This window comes from Equus quagga, chromosome 20, assembly GCF_021613505.1.
Source record: "Equus quagga isolate Etosha38 chromosome 20, UCLA_HA_Equagga_1.0, whole genome shotgun sequence".
Classification (NCBI taxonomy): domain Eukaryota; kingdom Metazoa; phylum Chordata; class Mammalia; order Perissodactyla; family Equidae; genus Equus; species Equus quagga.
The window spans coordinates 15,949,948-15,965,823 of NC_060286.1; the positions used below are offsets into that span (position 1 = coordinate 15,949,948).

Here is a 15,876-nt window from a genome sequence, read left to right on the forward strand (position 1 = left end):
CTATTAACCTTTGCCTTTCAAACAGTCTTTGATAGTGTGCTTTTAGTACTTCATGGGTGTTTTTTACTTTTGCTTTTTCCTTTAGAGTTCTTTTTTTATTTTTTAATTCTCCAGTCCAAAGTGTTGCATGTTTTTACTTGAGAAATTAAAGCTGTTATAGTGTGCATAATATTTATAATTATGTAGTGCTGAATAATGTATTAGTGCTCTCATATATCACCACATTATATCACCACGACCCAGAAAATTATTTTAATCCAAATTTTGTAGATGAAGTTTAACCAAAACTCAGAGAAATTAAGCAAATTGCCCTTTTCATGTGTTCTCTCCTGCTCTCTATTTAATAGTTTGTAAAATAGCTTACCCCCTTATCTGTTCTTCCTTTTTTATTAGTCTCTTTAGGGATTACATGGTTGTTAGAACTAAAATAAACCAGTCGAAGTCCAATTTGGTTTACAAGTGGTAAGTGATGAAAATCTTACAATGTGTGATCTCCTTGAGGACAGGGATAATTTCTTATTAATCTTCACGTCCTCATTGCTTAGCACAGTGCTTGGCAGCCAATGAATGTTTGTTAAATGAATGAGTTTCATTGTTTTCAAAAAACTGTATTTCCTGGGTATCTGCTCATAACTTCTCAAGTGTATTTCTAAAATGCTTCTGAAAACTTTTCCTAGAAGAACTGGGAAGATTATCTCTTTTTATTTAAATGTTAAAAAGTAAACATCACCCAGGAATTAAGCATCTTCCCATCACCCTAGACCATTGGAGAACACCCCCAAGAAGCAGTCACTGCCCATACTTTAGTGCATATCTTTTCTGATTTCCTCCAGTTTATAGACATTTCTATCTATATAAATATTTTCCTCCTTAAAGATGTAATTGTGCTGTGTAAATTGATCTATAACGTGGACACCTTTCCTAGTCAGTACCTATAGAGGCCCCTCACACTTTGTAATGGCTCTGTAGTATTCCAGAGTATAATTTTTACTCAATTTATTCAGCCATTTTCCTATTCATGGACGTTCTGCTTGTTTCAGATATTTTGCCACTAGAACACTGCTGAATGATGATATAGAACTTTACATACTCATTACCCATTTTAAGCCCAGTGAAAAGAAATATTTGGACAAGATTAAACATTCTCCACTTTTACCATGCTTGATTATTTCCAACTTTGTGTCCGTTTTATTAAGAATGTGATTATTGCCTATGTTTGCACTTCTATTTTCTGTTCAAATAATTGTACCAGGGGTGGCCTGGTGGTGTAGTGATTAAGTTTGCAGGCTCTGCATTAGAGGCCTGGGGTTCGCAGGTTCAGATCCCAGGTGTGGACCTACACACAGCTCATCCATCCACATTGTGGTAGCATCCCACATCGAAAATAGAGGAAGATTGGCACAGATGTTAGCTCAGGGCCAGTCTTCCTCACCAAAATAAACAACAATAATAATTGTACCGATACTACTATATAATGATGTCATTCCTTCCCTAATGGAACTGTTTACTAAAAGAGAGCACATCTTATGACATCTTGCTATCTGCTGATATAAAAAAATGAACTCAGTATTTTAAAGAAAAGAGAGTTGATATACAGATGTCAGGAACTGCCTATCAGTATTTTAAGTTGTAAATGCTATCTTAGGCCACATTCTCTAGAAGCAGAGTCACAGTCCAGGATTCTTGTGCAAGAGATTAATTGAGAGGGTGCCCTCAGGAAAATATGCAAGGAAGTGATGGAAGTAGGAAAGAACAAGGGAAGGAGCTAAGCAAAAATGTGTTTCAGCTGAATTCCAGCTTCTGCTGAAGTCTAGGGGAGCTCTGGGCTATGAATATCACCAAGAATTATGTCCTATACCTCATACCCCACAACCAAGGGGAGAATAAACCCTGGGGGGAAATGCACCCCCCCAGGCAGCTCTGACAGCTGAAGGCAGTTCTTAGAAGAGGGAACAGCTGTGAGCCATTAAGAGGCGATGCTCAAAACAGTGGAGAGAGGAGTGCACCAGCCTAGTAAAAGAAATCTGGACAAGGCACCAGTGAGGCGCCCCACAATCTAGCTAAAAGTTCGTTTTCTAATTGTCTCACTATTTTCCAGCTAGCCCCTAGGTTCCATGAGAGCAGCGCTTGTGTCTGTCCTGCTCACTCCTGTTTTCCCCAGTGCCTAGCACAGTGCCTGGCACCATCGTAGGCCCCCAGTTCCCACCTGTATCGTGTAGCTTTCCCTAATCACATCAACTAGACTTGACAGGTTTTCAGTTAACTTTTATAATCATATAATTTGTAAAATCAGAATGAAAAAATACTCATAAACCTAGGAAGCAGCTAAGCCTCTTTGAGCTTCAGTTTTGCTATTTGTAAAATGCCGCTATTATCTGCTCAACCTACTTGAAGGCTGTTGTAAGACTTAGAGGAAATAGTGTATTGGAGAACTTTTTACATTTTGAAGCATTATTCACATTCACAGTGAATACTTTTATTATTGCCCTGCAGGCCACCCCCAGGCTTGGAGTTGCTTTCCTGGGGACACTGCCTCCTTGCCCTCACTCATCTCCCCTCAGATAGCACACTCTGGTCAGTTGGCTTGAGAAGAGATGAGTTGCTTTACCTGGATGTGAAAATGTGTCAACCCTCTATACTACCAATATGAAGGCAGCCAATATAATATTTGTTTCCTTATTAACATGCCATTTCAGAAATTCAGGTTTGTGTTATGGTTATTTAGGTACCTTTCCTGTATCCCCTGTTAATTTGTAGGTTTCTGAACAAGAGATGCATTTCACACTCTCTTTTGTTTCTTTCGTGCTGCCTGCCATAGACTCTTGCACATGGTAGACATTAAATAACTGCTCATGAAATGAATGAGTAGTTATTAAGACCAAGAGGTTTTTTAAGGGATGACTTCACTAGCTTCTCCAGGACTAGGACCCTTAATCTGTCCTCAGAGCTCATAGCTTTGAGCCCTATCTTAACTAGATGAGAGGGGATAAATGATCCATTAGAATCTTCCAGAGATGTGGCTCTGTGTGAAAAGTGCCTAGTTAAAAGAAACACAATTTAGACACATTGATGTAGTTTTAGCCTTCCTTAACTGATAACAGTGAGATAATCCTTTAACAGAAAAAAATGTGTATGAATGAAGATGTGAAAAACCAACTTGAATGAGGAAAACAGAATATATAAGAATTGGAAATATTTGTTTAGCTAAAACTAAAAATATTTGTTTAGAGGATAGGATTGGGTTGAGGAATCTACAAAAGTAGTGTAGCAGTAATAAGTGAGTTCCTGACCTGGATAAGAATCCATAATTTATCTCTAATAATGTTGACGTGCTGATATGAAATATTCATATAACCTGGTTTTTAAGAATTTTCGTTTAGTAACTGATTTAGTAATTATAGAAGTTTTTGTCATCCTGGAAGTCATTCTCTTCTTTTCCTAAAAAAGACGTATTTTTATTTCTGTGTATAGGATCATTTCACTTCTCCAGATGAGTACGATGACCCTACTGTGCTCTATGAAGCCATTGTATCTCATGAAAAGAACCTTGTAATAGCCCACGAAGGGGACCCTGCCTGGCGGAGTGCAGTGCTTGCCAACTCTCCCTCCTTGCTGGCTTTGCGGCACGTCATGGATGATGGCACCAATGAGTATAAAATCATCATGCTGAACAGACGCTACCTTAGCTTCAGGGTCATTAAAGTAAGTTCTTGAGGCATATTTTTGTGTCTGAAAAAAATGGAACTTAGGTAACTTATCCAGACTTTTAAAAAGAGTTTCAATTAAACTCTTATATAGGAAAAAAATGACCATACTACATTCACATTTATTGTCTGTGAGCACTTAATTTGATTTATTTTGTCAGTAATTTATTCTGTTCTCTGAAATTTTCTCAAGTACTATAAAGCCTTAAAATTTTTGCTTATTTCTATTGTAGCAGTCTTTCATCCATTTTATGGCAGTCTTTTATCTATTAAATATGCAATCTGGGCACCATTATGCTAACATGATGTAATTACTAGCTTGCAAAATAATAGCATAGCTTGTACTTAATAGTGATCAGTAGCTAACTGTAAATGGCTCACTCTAACTTTTCCTTGTTTTTTAAAACATCTCATAGCTTTAAGAGGCTTAATCTCTGAAATTTTATTTTGATAGTTTGTAATGGTTTATTTTTTCTCTCCTTCATCTAATCAGTCCCCAAAATCACAAACATCCTTTCAACTCTAAATATTTATTACCTCTCATTTCTATCAAAAATGTCTGTTATCTCAGTTTCAAAATTCAATACTTTTCCAATTTGGAAAATTAAATGGACTCCACTTTATATGACAGAGCAGAGGGAAGAGCTCTGTAGGTGCTTATTACTTCACAGCCTGCTAATGGCAGTGGAAAATTGGTGAACTCCTATTCAAATGTAACCTGCTTACATTTGTTTCCTGCTTTCGCAGTTGGTTATCATGATGTGTTTTGTATCCCTCCCATTTCTGCTCTTCTGTTTATATGAATTTCATTCTTGGCCCCTTCACCTAATTCCTGTGTGTTCTGGTTTTCAGGTGAATAAGGAATGTGTCCGAGGTCTTTGGGCTGGGCAACAGCAGGAGCTTGTTTTTCTGCGTAACCGTAACCCAGAGAGAGGCAGCATCCAAAATGCAAAGCAGGCTCTGAGAAACATGATAAACTCGTCTTGTGATCAGCCTATTGGCTACCCAATCTTTGTCTCACCCCTGACAACTTCTTACTCTGATAGCCATGAACAGCTTAAAGAAATTCTTGGGGGACCTATCAGCTTGGGAAATATCAGAAACTTTATAGTATCAACCTGGCACAGGTGAGCCGTAAAGTTGCATTTTTCGTGGTGGTGTATCCTGTCCCTCTTCATGTAGGCAGAGTGCATCAGTACCACCGGAAAGCTGGAGGGAAAAATACAGAGGCCACGGCATAACATCGACTTGTTATACATGAACTTCAGGAGGTAGAATCTGAGCATTTATACCTTCAGACTCTTAGTAGATAAATCTAATGTACAACTCTGATTAAGAACCACTGCTCTAGCATTCAGTGAATAGTATCTTGAATATCTTTCTTTAATTTTTTTGACTCTCCGTTGCAGCATATTACTACTATTGGAATGTGCGGGTCAGCAAACAGGCCAAATTAGAGAAAAACGTGAGAGACTTGTGCAAGTTCTCTTTTATTCCGTTTCAGCAGTAGGGGGAGCACTCAACACATGAACTCCTGGCCAAACGATGGAGACACTGCTGCGCTGCCTTTTTAACAATCCAGTTATCACTCATGTCACAAATCTGTAGTGTCTTCGGGAATGCACATGAACTTTTTCTCTTCCTTTTTCTAGTAAATTATGATGTATGGTGTAGGAATATCATAATTTGATGGATGGTGAAGAAAAATCACAGGTTGTTATTTTCAATTTCTTAAGAGTTGTTACTCAGAGCCTTAAATTATCATAGCTTAAGAAAAACAGGATCTAGGATTAGAGCAACAAACTCTAAATTGTGTGTTTTTAAATTCTTCTGGGAATTTCCAACGTTAAAGACTGAAATCTCACCATTTTAACATCAGTCCCTATTCAGGCTAAGGAAGAACACAAACCAGGATAGCGTTCAAAGAAAACTTTTTCAGAATGATGTATTGTGCTGAAAGCGCCTTGCATGTCCGGGACTGAGGGGTTTCCTGGGGTGCAGGATCCTTAGTGCCAGAGACAGTTGTGGGCAAACCAGGACAGCTGGTCACCCAACACTTTAAAAAAGAGAGAGAGAGAGAGGAATACCACAGCAGCTTGTTTAAGGTGTGCTGCAGCGTAAGTTAGGTTTAATTTAAGTAAATTAGATTTTCGGGGGTTGCATACTTCAGAGGCATTAAATAGACGCTGGCAAGAATTCTGTTTCCAGCTGTGACCTTAATGGTACAACTGTGTTCTGTGCAGTTCTTTATTACGGTGTAGGAAAGATGATAGAGTGTGTAAAAGTGAAGTTGATGGGGAAGATTGGAGGCAGTGAATGCAAGAGGGGGATATAGACACATAGTGACAGATTTTTTTTTGTTCCTAATATTGACTGCACCATAAAGACTTTCAAAAGCTGAACATTAGTAGCATTAAACGTTCAGAAAAGCTAGGAAAAGATAAAATACTTACCTTGAAGTGATCTTGGGATAATGCTTCCTACTCTGGTATTTGTTCCTAGGTTAAGGAAAGGTTGTGGAGCTGGATGTAACAGTGGTGGCAACATTGAAGATTCCGATACTGGAGTTGGAACTTCCTGCACTAGTAACAATGCAACAACTGCCAATGATCCCCACAGCACTGTGTTCCAAGGAGGCACCGGAAATCCAGGCCAGGGGTCGGGAGCAGGACTCCATCCGCCTGTCACCTCTTATGCTCCAACACTCGGTAGTATGAAACAAAATTATGTGTATAATGTTAGCATGTTAGCTGTAGTGTTTGGTTAATATGTGTGTATAAAGAGGACAACATATTACATAGGGAAATATATGAATAGAGTATGTTGTTTGATTCGCCGTTGGATATTATCCTCGTTTATATTAATCTTATATATATAATAATATAAATATATGTTTATAATTTGAAATATTTCTTTGAAAGTATCGTTTTTAAAGACTAATAATATTTAATTAATATAACTTATTTATACATAATATAACTTCTGTCCTATTGGAGAATGATTTGGTTTCTTCTGAATGTAATAATCTTTGTATATAATCTTTGTAAACACTTTTTTCTTAGGCCGGAGACTTTAAAAATGGAATCTCTAAGTCAAAGTTTCTGAGAATATTTAAGACTCATGACACAATGCCAAAAGTCTTTCCAGAAAGTTTTTGTACCAGTTGTGTAGAGGAATGCCCATCCTGTAAACTCTCACCAGCCTTGAGTATTATCAGTTCCACCTCTGCTCCCTGCTTGTTCAGAGGGACAGGAGAAGGGGTGGTCTTTAATTTTATTATTTTAATTTTCATTGCTCTGATGCTGAGAATGGAAGCTTTTAAATGAGTTTATCAGCTATTCCTCTTTCTGAACTGCCTCTTAAGTCTGTTGACCATTTTCCTATTTGTTTTTTTTCTTATTTATATTTGTATATTCTGGATTTTGAGCTCTTTTTCAGTATTTTGTACGACAGATATCTTTTCCTGTTCTATCTCTTGGCTTTCCATTTTCCTGTGAAGAGTGGTGTGCCTTCTTTGATGAGAAGTTTTCAGTTTTAGTATGGAGCAATTTATTGATCTTTTATGATTAGTACTTTTTGTATTCTATTTAAGAAAGTTTTCCCTGTCCCAAAATAAGGTATCTGTTTATTAATTTACCTTTTACATGAGACCTGCCGTCCACCTGATATGCAGCAGAAATCAGATTTCATCTGTGGCCATATGACTGGTCGGTTGATCCAGCGCTGTCCTTTCTCCCACTTCTTTGCAGGGATGAGATGAAGTCTTAAGACATTTACTTGAGTTAAAAAAAAAAAAAAAAAAAGTCCAGGGGCCGGCCCTGCAGCCAAGTGGTTAAAGTTCTGCATGCTCTGCTTGGCAGCCACGTTCTCAGATTTGGATCCTGGGCGTGGACCTACCCCACTCATCAGCCATGCTGTGGAGGCATCCCACATACAAAGTAGAGGGAGATTGGCATGGACGTTAGCTCAGGGCTGATCTTCCTCAAGCCAAGTAAAAAGAAGAGGAGGGTTGGTAATGGATGTTAGCTCAGGGCAAATCTTCCTCACACACACATGCAAAAAAAAAATCCTATGGCACTGGAATTATTAAGATTCTAAATAGGTGTGTGATCAACAGTTGTCATGTCATTTTTTAACTTCTGAGTGAAAACCTAAAACTTTCAATATGATTCTTTAAATATCTTTTGCTCTTACATTGATTAGCTCTTTTTATTTTCAGATAAAAAGTCCATGTAGCTATTTTTTCAGTTAATTAGCAGTTTTCTAATAATCTTCACATCACTTATGAATCAGGAAAAGGACAAATCTGAAGAATCATGAAGCCATTTGAAAAAGGATACAGAAGAATTCAGTATCGCTGATAGTGTGTTATTTAGTAGTAATCCCTTAATATATATATGGAAATTACAGTGTGGTATCACTCTCTCTCTATAGGCAGTATAGCTTGTCACTGGAACAGATTGAAAGAGCATTAATACTGTACTTTAAGAAATAGTAGTTACATATAGTATATCCTTAATATTTCTCGCTGTCTCATTTCCATGAGATCTATCATTTCTGATGTATTAAAGAGGTATTCTTGTTATTCTGACATATTTCTGTGAAAGATATTTTACTATTTGTCCCAACCTTAAGTCCCAATAATTACTGTAAATTTAGTTGTGTCTTTCTTATGCCAAGTTTTAGTTTTAAAAAGCTTCAGCAAATAATAATAATGTTATAAAAACTGCGCAAGAAAACAGATCTCAGATATTTATTTCTTTTTGACAGTTTTAAAAGTTTTAGATTTAAATGTTAAATTCTATAAATTTGCCAAGTAATTGCTTAAGGGAGAAAGTCCTAGGACCTACAAGGGAAGAGTTGTGTTTGAATCTTTCCTCTTGGAGTGAGTGCTCCTGCTGTTTCTCCACCCTAGGCACTAGCCACAGCTCCCACTCGGTGCAGTCAAGTCTGGTCAGACAGTCCCCTGCTCGGGCCTCAGTAGCCAGCCAGTCTTCTTACTGCTACAGCAGCCGGCACTCATCTCTGCGGATGTCCACCACGGGATTTGTGCCTTGTCGGCGCTCTTCCACCAGTCAGATATCGCTTCGAAACTTGCCGTCATCCATCCAGTCCCGCCTCTCCATGGTCAACCAGATGGAGCCCTCTGGTCAGGGCGGCATGGCCTGTGTGCAGCATGGCCTTCCTTCTTCCAGCAGCTCCAGCCAAAGCATCCCAGCCTGCAAGCATCACACTCTCGTGGGCTTTCTTGGGACAGACGGAGGTCAGGGCAGTGCCACTGAGGCACAGCCAGGCAACACCTTAAGTCCCGCCAGTAATTCACATGCCAAAAAGGGGGAGGTGATTTACAGAGTCCAGGTGAGTAAGCCCAGTGTTCTTCCTGCGCTGTTTCTCTTCCTCATTTGTTTTTATTTCACGCTGGTTGAGTAAAGGACTTTTGTGAAAACACACCTGATACTACTTAGTCTGAAGACTAGAATACTTTTAGCTGTTGAAAGAAAAGTTTCTACCAGCGTAAAAGCTGAAAGCAAGCAGTTTTTCAGTGGTAATGTTTGTTCCTAGTTAGCTGTTGCCATTGGCCATTGCAGTAAGGTCTACCAGTAGGCTAAAAGGAATCTGGGCAATGGCTCTTTAGGTTGTTTTTTATGCCATTATAGGCAGTGGAGAACTTGAGACACAGCACTGTGAAAGAAATATTGTTGAGATTATATAATGTTTCATCATCAGGGAAAAAAATGATTTGGAAATGATCCCTGTTTATTTACAATATAGATTGTGGATCCCAGTCAAATTCTGGATGGGATCAACCTGTCAAAAAGGAAAGAGCTGCAGTGGCCTGATGAGGGTGTTCGATTAAAAGCTGGGAGAAATAGCTGGAAAGACTGGAGTCCTCAGGAGGGCATGGAAGGCCATGTAAGTTCTCTGATGAAGCTAGTGGTCTGGTGCTCTGCCTTTTTTGTAGTTTGACTGACTTCTATGCATGCTTTTAGCTGATTTATGTACTTATGTTTAGTTATCAAACAGAATTGCTACTTCTAATCCTTAGTGCAGGATAAGAGTTTGTGAGTATATTCAAGGTCTTTGCCGCTAACTTCTTGTTGTATTCTGAATCAATAGGTGATTCACCGATGGGTGCCTTGCAGCAGAGATCCAGGTACTAGATCCCACATCGACAAGACAGTGCTTCTGGTCCAGATTGATGATAAATATGTGACTGTAATTGAAACTGGTGTACTAGAACTTGGGGCTGAAGTGTGAGCCAGTGTTTTATAACTATATTTCTTTCCCCTCTCAATTCCAAGACACCGGAAAAAGAGAGGAGAGAGCAGAAGATGCCTGAAGGTGTCACTTTGATCCTATGTAGGAGAGACTTGGACATAGAGTGGACTTCGCTAAGCGCCTCTCCTTCGCCCCGACTCCTGTCACTGTCTCCATCCCCAAATAAAGCTGAAATATTTTTTTAAGTTAGCCGCCGAGAAAACGTTTTGCATGAAGGATAAAGTTCTGTTAAAATGCGTCCTTAAAAACAGTTTTTTCCTATGCATTGCCTATGCTTTAAATCAACAAACTCTTGATTTCTAAACTATGATCTCATATTTTTCTAATTTCTTTGCCAAAAATAACTGCCATGTTTTGTCATAGAACATGAAATCCATTTACTTTGATTTTTAAAAACAGACCAGTGTAGAAACCTTCAGTTTGACATATAGTGGTATAAAAGTTTAATGTACAGTGTGAAAGAGACTATGAACAGACATAGATTTATCTTATTCCTTGAGAGCTAAAAACTTTAATGAAAAAACTGCACTAATTTTTTACAGCAATGCACTAAAGTCTGAGATTTCTCAGAACATTTATTTATATATAAAAATAAAATACCATTATTTAAATTGCCTTTGGGATTAACCCCTTCCTCTCCTTGTAAACATACGTAGCAGGAACTGTGCTGCTTATTTTTCTGTTAGTAGTCTGTACTTCATGCCAGTACGTTGGATGTTTTCTTTAAGATGATTACTGAATCTCAGCATATACATAGCTTCGTCCTTGGCGTTTCCCAGAGCCAATAGTCAGTGACTCAGTCCTGTGAACACTACTGCCAGCTCCTGTGTCCACACTGCAGACGCGCTGCAGCCGGTGCGTGCCCTGGCGCTCTGCTCTTCTCCACTGGGGCAGGCGCTGCTGGGCTCAGTTCTGGGAAGAAAATACTTTGCTTTTCAAAGAAGAAGATGAGCGACAAGGAATTTAAAGAAAGGATTGATTGCCTTTTATTTTAAGAGTTCTTAGCTCTTGAAGTTATTCATATGCAGTTCAGTTAATCAAGTAAAATTTTTCAAACAAAATTGTCCCAATGGTGCAGTTCTTATTGTTATATCCCTCTTTAATAACTTTGCCTTTTATTTTCCTCCTCTCTTCTTTTTCTATTACTTGAATTTTATTTTCTGTAATTTATAATGTATAGCTGTAATTTGAAATATTTATAACTGTGAAATTGACTTAATTCATATGTTGTCTCATAACTTAAATTTTATTGTTTTTTTTTTAAATGCGTGTATTCGGGGAACTATATAACTCAGATTTACAATTGGGCTAGGTGGGAACTGCAATTTAGATTTAATTTTCAACTTTGGGCATTTTTTAAATCCTTCAGAAAACTTTCCCTTTTTGTGTGAAACTCCAAAGAAGACTGTACGTCTCTGAGCATGTAGGAGCAGCCGTCTTTCTGCCCCTGTGAACGGAAAGTAGAAAGAAGCAGGTGAAATTAATTTCAGTTATACATTTTATTTAATCCAATATATCCAAAGTATTACTATTCCAACATGTGGCACTAGGTTTATTTCAAGTACATATTAGCCACGTGAGCCTAGTGGCTGCTGTATTGATTAGCAGGGGTTTAAGGTATCTTCTGATGAGGCGCCAGGAGAGAGAAACTGTTTTTCCCTCTAATTCTGATGTAGATCTGCAGTTCAGTATAACACTTCAGTAGAAGGAATGAAAACTAAGGAAGTAAATAGCTAATATACAGCATCTTGTTGAGTTTCCACTCCAAAACCTATTTATTTTTCCTTTTTCAAATTTTTGTGATTATTCACAACCCAATGTGCCTCGTGTTGATGTTTCCAGACTTTACACTTTGCAAAATTTACTATTTAAAAACATTTGTGATATGATTTTCTGAACCTTTACACAAAGGTACCCTTTCTAAATCAACCAATTAAAATGTGTTTTCCTGAGACCATCATTATATTTTGTATTTGCCTCATTTTGGCAAATCTACAGTATGCCGTGAGGGTTCAGGCTTTTTTTTTTTTTTCCTGAAATTGATTGTGATCTTTCTATCTCTATGTGTTTATTTAAAATCTAGGAGGAATGATGCTCCCTTCTGTTTGTTCTGTTTTTGAAATGAACATGATCTTTTCGTGTGCATTGCCTAGATGAGAATATAAGTGGAGCCTTTTTACTCTTAAGTGGAAGATAGTTCATTTTCCTATACAGAAAAAATAATCTGAACTTCAGATGATTCAATCAGAAGGGCTAGAATTATTTTTATTCCTAGCTCCCCACCCTAACACCCCCAATTGTTAAACACATCACACGCTCTAAAAGTCAGATTTCAAATAAAAAAACTAGATTTTATACAGAACATATATATTGGGTCTTGATTTAGGGTAGCAACTAATGGACATTTTTCTTGAAACAGGTCGAATTTTGTTATCAGATAGCCCTTTAACTAGTGAATTTATGAATTAGGAACCCTAAGAGGAACCCTGTTCTTATTGTCTAAATCTAAAACTGATAGTCTTTTAAAAATCATAATACTTTCTAATAATTGCACCAGGGGAAACAGTGATAATTGAAGAAAATTTGACCTAAATTATTATATAGAAATATACACACTTTAATTACATTGATCATCCCTGTCTTATTTGCCCGCCTTGGGGAATAGTGAGCTCTTGAATCCCTGCTGAGCTTTTTCGTGCATGTACAAGACTCCAGCGTACAGACGTTAGTGTCTTTAGTTCATAATTGCCAAAACTTTCAAAGTTCCATAATTTGAAAGTAAAAATATATAATTAAAACAGTAGCTTTTTACTTATTTCTTTTAAATAGAGTTTCATTGATAGCTGTCTAGTTTTTTTCTTGTTCGATTTTGTTTTTTCCCCCTTTTGAGAGAGAGTCCTGGAATGAGTTATAAATTTTTAGCTTTATTTCTTGTTTCCTCTCATTCAGTGGTAAAAAATTAACTCAAAATTCAGCTTTTGGTTAATCTTCCAGCTTATAACTTGATGTGAGCCCTCTTTTTACACCATTTTCAATACTTCATAAGACGTTCATTTTTTTCTAAAGAATTCTAATTTTTCCAAGAGTCTAGATGTTGATATTTAAGGGGCTTGGGAAAATAGGTGCTGAGGCTGTTATATTTTTAAGGTAAGAGGAGATTAATTACCTTCCAGGAAATTAGTGAACAGACTTAATCAGTGTTCTTCTTTCTTTGAGTTTCCTTTACTGGAAGATTAACTTCCGTTAGATTTGAAGTATTTTTTAAAATATTTCTAGTGCATCTGAGATAGTTGTACTAATCCTTGAAACAGAATTACAGACAATATTTCTATCCTGAGTGAGATATGGAAAATTACTCTGTGTACCAAATGTCAGGCAGTGAAAATACAAGTTTTTATGTAGGAAACTACAGCTCATTAAGAAGATGTGTTTTTCTTCCTGGGTTGGTTTATTTTTCCATCTCATATCAAAATATAAAAAACAACCTCAAATCTAAGCAAGGGCAGCTTAGCCTTAATCAGTTCCACTTTGCTCCTGAGCAGCATCCTCCTGCCTTTGCTCAGGAAGTCTTCACTTGGTCGATTGCTGCAGAGTCATTCATCCAGACCTGGGTCTTTTAAACTTAGGATTTGCCTAGAGTCTAAAATTACCTTTTTCTTTTAGTTGACTTTCAAAAACCTTTCCTCCCAAATGTGTGACTTGAGAAAAAGATAATTTAGCAATTTTGCATGAGAATTTTTTCAATTACGTTTACTAACTACTAAACTGTAAACTGCTGCCCAGATTGTTAATTACTTTTGTGTTTATTTTCATTACTTTCTCATAAATATGGACAAGGCCCTTTTTTTTTTCAGTCCTCAGTATTCATTCTTGTTCTTTTTTTAGAGTAATGTAATCATATAAAATTACTTTGCCTACACACAGACCCAGTCAATTTTTTCCTTTGATACGATACATTGTTCAGATGAAGTACAAAACATCCATTTTTATTCTAGAGACTTTTCCTTAAGATGAATGGAGAGAATAATTTCAATCAAGGCTAAGATGGTATGTGGAACTTGTTAATGGACTTTGAACTTTTCTGTTTCAGTCTCATGTGGAAATTGAGTTTTACTGATCTAGAGAAAGATGAAAATTAGATATTACCATGTATTTGTGCAGCATAAATTTTAATATTACGTTGGATATATGTAGTTTCTTTTTTTATTGAGTATTTAAAAACCAGCCTCTCTTTTCTTCATTTCTCTTTAAAAAAAAAAAATCTCGGTGTCACCTAGGCCTTCTCATTTTTAACTTGTTAAATGTTTAGGTAAGAACTGTGATTGGAAAAGGAATTAAGTATTATACAAATAAATCTGGTAGGTGTGTGAGTGGAGTATTAATTTTGCTTGAAACAGAAGTATATTTTCTGCTTTGAAAACCTCACCAGAGTCATCTGTCAAGAACTTTGTGTGATGAGAATTTCTCTTTATTGCCTATTAGCCACATATTCTTTCTGAATTAGAGTGAATAAGTTCTGTTTGTGAGTTGAACTTCATTATCTGCCATTTTATAGAAGCAGCATAACATTCTTTGTGGGAACCAGAGCTGATTGTCATCGCAAGGTTATATGACAACTCCGTCCTAAGACTTATACCTATTATATAGGCTTATACCTTTTTTCTTATGCCTCAGTTCTGTACCTGACAATTTGTGATTCAGTGGAGCCAAGCTGGAAGGAACAAAGGTTATCTAAGATTGTGAGAAGGGTGAATTCCTGGGTATTGCTTGCACAGATGGGATGCTAGATACCCTGGAATTTAAAACAGAGGAGTAGTAGAGAATGAGATGGCTGCTCCAGATGACTCTTGGGTTTAGTGTAATTGTGGTTAAACAAGATTTTTTATATACGAAGCTTGATTCTACAACCAAAATAATAGAAATGGGAAGAAATCATGTCTGCTTATGCTTTTTAAAAGCTTATAGTTTAAGTAAAATAAATTGTAAAAACTGGTTACCTTAACTGTGTACAAGTCTGGCAGTGAGCTCTGCATGAGGAAATGGAAGGAAGAACACTAAAAGTGATTCCAGGGATGTAGGTGTGAGGAGGGAAAATGGGTTTCTCTTTTCTGATCATGGGCTCTGAAAGTATTCGTTGCCTCTACCAGCATTCAGTATAAACCAGAGATAAAGATATATGTACTCGCGTGTGTCTGTGAGTGTGTGTGCGTCTGAGTGTTTGTTATTCTAAAGAGCTTGTAAATATATTGTAGTTGTTTAAAATGGAAAATAAAAGCTGAGATTGTTTTTTCTTTGCAAATATATTGCATCAAAAATACAGTATTGACAGTGGATAAACACTGAGGAAATAAATTTTTTTCTCATTTTGCCTTCTGTCCATTTTTGTCAAATTAAGAAAAGTTAGAGTACACCATGTTAAGCTCTGCATTGCACATTTTTAAAACATGTACTTGGTTCTGAAATAATTTAAACAGAAGATTTGGCCTATAAACATGTGCTTCAGTTTATAGTAAAAATGTACATATTTCATATTAAAAGGATATCTTTTCACATTGGTAGGAAGGTTGTAGTTTACATCTTCTGAATTTATCTTAATGTGTCATATTAATGATATAATATTAGATGGAAAATGTAGAATGATAAAAAAGCATATGTGCTCTCTATTTACACTAAATTATAATACAGAAAAAGGAAAAAACATTTGGATTATGGTCATTCAAATCAGGCAACTGCTAACTTGGGGTGTGTTCTAACCCACTGATTTCATCTGTAGTACTTAAAGAAAGTGCAAGCTGACTTACAGTGAGAATAGATACACTCTTAATTGAATTGCTTATTAACCTTTAGTGAATCACGTTAACTATTAGTAACAACCAAAACGGGCAGGGTGCAG

The 15,876-nt window shown here is 36.9% G+C and overlaps 1 protein-coding gene across 6 annotated transcripts in view; it reads left to right on the forward strand.

Moving 5' to 3' along the window:
- PCNX1 (pecanex 1) overlaps positions 1 to 15,351 on the forward strand; it is a 170,712-nt gene extending 155,361 nt beyond the window's left edge. For 5 of the 6 annotated variants that reach the window (XM_046647811.1, XM_046647813.1, XM_046647812.1 and 2 more), the window contains 6 exons: positions 3,472 to 3,702; positions 4,557 to 4,831; positions 6,207 to 6,412; positions 8,620 to 9,062; positions 9,477 to 9,617; positions 9,822 to 15,351. In XM_046647811.1, the coding sequence (XP_046503767.1) occupies positions 3,472 to 3,702; positions 4,557 to 4,831; positions 6,207 to 6,412; positions 8,620 to 9,062; positions 9,477 to 9,617; positions 9,822 to 9,962 (1,437 nt within the window). In that variant the 3' untranslated portion in view covers positions 9,963 to 15,351. The remainder of the gene's footprint in view (positions 1 to 3,471; positions 3,703 to 4,556; positions 4,832 to 6,206; positions 6,413 to 8,619; positions 9,063 to 9,476; positions 9,618 to 9,821) is intronic. The other variant, XM_046647814.1, reaches the window with a different exon arrangement.
- Positions 15,352 to 15,876: the final 525 nt, after the last annotated feature.